Source organism: Galeopterus variegatus, unplaced genomic scaffold, assembly GCF_000696425.1.
Source record: "Galeopterus variegatus unplaced genomic scaffold, G_variegatus-3.0.2 Scaffold7515, whole genome shotgun sequence".
In the NCBI taxonomy this organism is placed as follows: Eukaryota; Metazoa; Chordata; class Mammalia; order Dermoptera; family Cynocephalidae; genus Galeopterus; species Galeopterus variegatus.
Genome location: NW_007733626.1, coordinates 1 through 3,443, shown reverse-complemented (window position 1 = coordinate 3,443; position 3,443 = coordinate 1). Strand labels below are relative to the sequence as shown.

Genomic DNA, 3,443 nt, shown 5'->3' with positions numbered 1-3,443 from the left:
CTTACACCAGCCTCCTGGAACCCATCTCTGAGTCCTCTAAGCACAGGGGACCCCCCAACCCACACCCACAGGCAAGCAATGCGCGAGCCCGAGTGCAGGAGCGCGCGCGCCCATGGAACGAAAGGGAGGGCGCGAGGGCGGTAGGGCAGCCCAGGCCCCGCCCCCCTGAGCTCTTATAAAGAGCAGGAACCAGAGCTGGCTACTCAGTGGTTTCTTGGTGACACTAGGTAGAAGAGCTTGATCTTTGCCACCTCTGAGTTATCGCCGCAGCTGAACTCAGACTTTGGGGTTTTGCTACTGCCAGAGGGACGTACAGAAGTACTTTCTCCTCCAACTACTTGACAGATCGCCTATCAGCAGGTAGGTGCCGCAGGCCCGGCGGGTTAAAGGGGGGTGGGGGGAGAGGTTGCAGAGACCCGAAACTGGGAGTGCTAGGTGAGGGGAATAACCCATTTGGAGGGGCAGGGGGAGTTTTCTGCGGAGTGCACGCCGCATCCCGGGCGCAGCTTATACACACAGCTGGAGCTCCAGAGAGTCACAGTCCCTTCTGCTCGTCTGCCAAGTTCCAAGAAGTTGAGCAGGGGACCTCTGGGGACCTGCCTCTGTGCAGCGCCCCCACCCTCCGCTCCCCCGCGGGGCCTGTCACCCGCCCGCCGGGTGCAAACGTTTCTGGCGCCTCTCTGCGCCCCGGGGAGATAAGCGTCTGAGCCAGGCAGAGCGCTGGCTGAACCCGCCCGCGCCGGGGCCCCCGCCCGTCCTCCGTGCCCAACCCGGGCAGTGCAGCTGGCCCGGGTGCTCACGCTCGGCTCGTCTCTCCTTTTTCAGGATCTGCGCATCGCCGCCGGGATGAAGCTGGTTTCCGTCGCCCTGATGTACCTGGGCTCACTCGCCTTTCTAGGTGCAGACACCGCGCGGCTCGACGTGGCGTCGGAGTTCCGAAAAAAGTGAGTCCGCGGCAACACATTCCCCTGTCTTGGTACCTGGCAGGCTAGGGGAACAGACCGTTGGTCCCCAGGGGTTAGAAGTGACTGGGAACAGGGACGGGCCAGGACGTCGCCTGGACGCACGCGATTCGGGTCTGCTCGTGCTTTACAGATGGAGTAAGTGGGCTCTAAGTCGCGAGAAGAGGGATCTTCTGGCGCCCACCAACTACCCCACCGGGCTCGCCGACGTGAAGGCTGGGCCGACCCAGACTCTCATTCGGCCCCAAGACATGGAGGGTGCCTCTCACAGCCCCGAGGCCAGGTAACTATGCCCCGCGCAGTGGGGGAAGCGGGGGCGTGCGGGAGGAGCTCTCCCTCTCCCGGCCCTGGGGTTCGTCGTGGCTGGATGACAGCTCAGATGGCGCGAGCAGTTTCTAGCTCCCTCTCTGGTCCTAGAATGACTCCTGTCCATGGTGGCTGGGGCCAAAGCCCTGCTGGATGGGGTCTCAAGTGGCCTTCCTTCTCCTCCCCAGCAGTCCGGACGCCGCCCGCATCCGAGTCAAGCGCTACCGCCAGAGCATGAACAACTTCCAGGGCCTGCGGAGCTTCGGTTGCCGCTTCGGGACTTGCACGGTGCAGAAGCTGGCGCACCAGATCTATCAGTTCACAGACAAGGACAAGGATGGTGCCGCCCCCAGGAGCAAGATCAGCCCCCAGGGCTACGGCCGCCGGCGCAGGCGCTCCCTGCCGGAGGCCGACCCAGGCCGGACTCTGGGGTCTCACGAGCCACAGGCACCCGAGGCTCCGTCCTCCCGTGTGCACAGAGTGCTCGCCACCCTTTTTAGGATTTAGGCGCCAGTGGCAGCAGCGAACAGTCGCGCAAGCATCCCGCTGGCGCCTCCCGGGGCGGAGGGCTTTTGGAGCCATATGGACACTGGGCTGTCACAGCCCTGCAGAGAACCCGAGGGCACGGTCCAGCGGCGAGCCCTGGTTTTGCAGGGGCCTCACCTCCTCCTCGGGGCAGCGCTTTCTTTGCTCTGATCAGTCCCGGGTGCCCCAGGGGGAATCCGAGGGAATCTCTGCCAGGCAGAAAGGAAAGGTGAAACTGAGAATTAAGTGTTGAGACCCCCGGGTCAGGAGTCTAAGCCACTGCCGTGCCCGCCCACGAACTGATTTCTCACGGGTGTCACCCCACCAGGGCGCAAGCCTCACTATTACTTGAACTTTCCAAAACCTAGAGAGGAGAAGTGCAATGCGTGTTGTACATACAGAGGTAACTATCAATATTTAAGTTTGTTGCTGTCAAGATTTTTTTTTGTAACTTCAAATACAGAGATATTTTTGTACGTTATATATTGTATTAAGGGCATTTTAAAGCAATTGTATTGTCCCCCTCCCCCTATTTTAAGACGTGAATGTCTCAGCGAGGTGTAACATTGTGGTTTGCAGCGTGGAACGTGAGAGTGTGTGTGCCTGAACGATAGAGAGAGACTGATTACCTCCCGCGGAAGAAGGAAACACCATGTCTCTGTATAATCTATCTACATAAAATGAGTGATATACCAACAGCAAACCAATAAACTCTCTCGATGCTGATTCATTCTCGGCTCTCGCGTCTAGGGAGGGAGAGCGCCTTGGGGGTCCCGCCGCCGGGCTTGGGAAGATGGGACGGCGGCGCGGGCGCGTGCCAGCTCCTCTCCGCGCCGGCCGGGCGGTCTGTCACGAACTCCGCTCTCCACGTGAGGCGCGCAGAGCGCGTGTCCTGGGTGCGAGTCAGGGCTTCGCGGAGACGCCCGAGGTCACTGCCTCGCGTGGCGGCCGGGAGGGGCGGGATAGGATGAGCCCTACTGGGGAGCCGAGCCTGGACTCTCCGGGTTGCGCAACGTCGTCCTAGATTTATGGAGTTGCTCACGAGACTCTACGCGAAAGCGCGCTTCGGAGAGTTGGGGAGGTCTCCGAGGCCTTCTCAGTGAAGAGTCTGCCCCGGCTACTGCGGGTGTTAAAGTTAGAAACTACCCCAGCAAAGTGTTGGGACATCTCCGGGAAACCCACAGCCAGTAACCTCGGCCCTCTCCCTGCCCGAGTGCCCAGTGGGGCGTGGTGGGGGGGTGAAAGTGGGGGGAAGGGGGAGGAAAGGGGGACTTATAAGCGAGACGGTGGCGCCCCCTGCCGGTAGCCTCGGATGCGCCCCAAGAGCCATTCGGCCGTACTCGTACGTGCGGTTTAATAAGTTCTCCTACGTGGGAGTCAGCACACAGCCTTAATGAAAGAGGAAAGAAAAAAACAGTTTGCAGATGCCAACCAGGGCCGGCCATCCCCAGACCTGCACGGCGGCTCCCTGTTCTGGGACAGTGACTCAGCGCCCACACGCTGCGCAGCGTGCAGCTGCTGGCCGGAGGCGGGCGGGACGGACGTGCAGCCGGAACCGTGCGCCTCCGACGCCCTGAGACCTTCATTGTTCCGCCTCCCCTTGCCGCTCTCCTCTTCCTTCCTCCCTCCCAAGCCTTTTTCATTTTTTCT

General features: G+C 61.1%; 1 protein-coding gene across 1 annotated transcript; it reads left to right on the top strand.

Moving 5' to 3' along the window:
- Positions 1–240: 240 nt before the first annotated feature.
- On the top strand, positions 241–2,523 carry ADM (adrenomedullin). Its single transcript, XM_008592026.1, has 4 exons — positions 241–360; positions 826–944; positions 1,096–1,245; positions 1,457–2,523. Exons 2-4 carry the CDS (start codon positions 847–849, stop codon positions 1,773–1,775), a joined length of 567 nt encoding a protein of 188 aa, XP_008590248.1. The 5' UTR covers positions 241–360; positions 826–846; the 3' UTR covers positions 1,776–2,523.
- Positions 2,524–3,443: the final 920 nt, after the last annotated feature.

Excerpts from the sequence above, each read along its gene's own strand:
- ADM (XM_008592026.1), top strand. The coding sequence starts at position 847 with ATGAAGCTGGTTTCCGTCGCCCTGATGTACCTGGGCTCACTCGCCTTT. Across the intron at positions 945-1,095 it reads GCGTCGGAGTTCCGAAAAAA|ATGGAGTAAGTGGGCTCTAA; the intron begins GTGAGTCCGCGG and ends CGTGCTTTACAG. Across the intron at positions 1,246-1,456 it reads TCTCACAGCCCCGAGGCCAG|CAGTCCGGACGCCGCCCGCA; the intron begins GTAACTATGCCC and ends TCTCCTCCCCAG.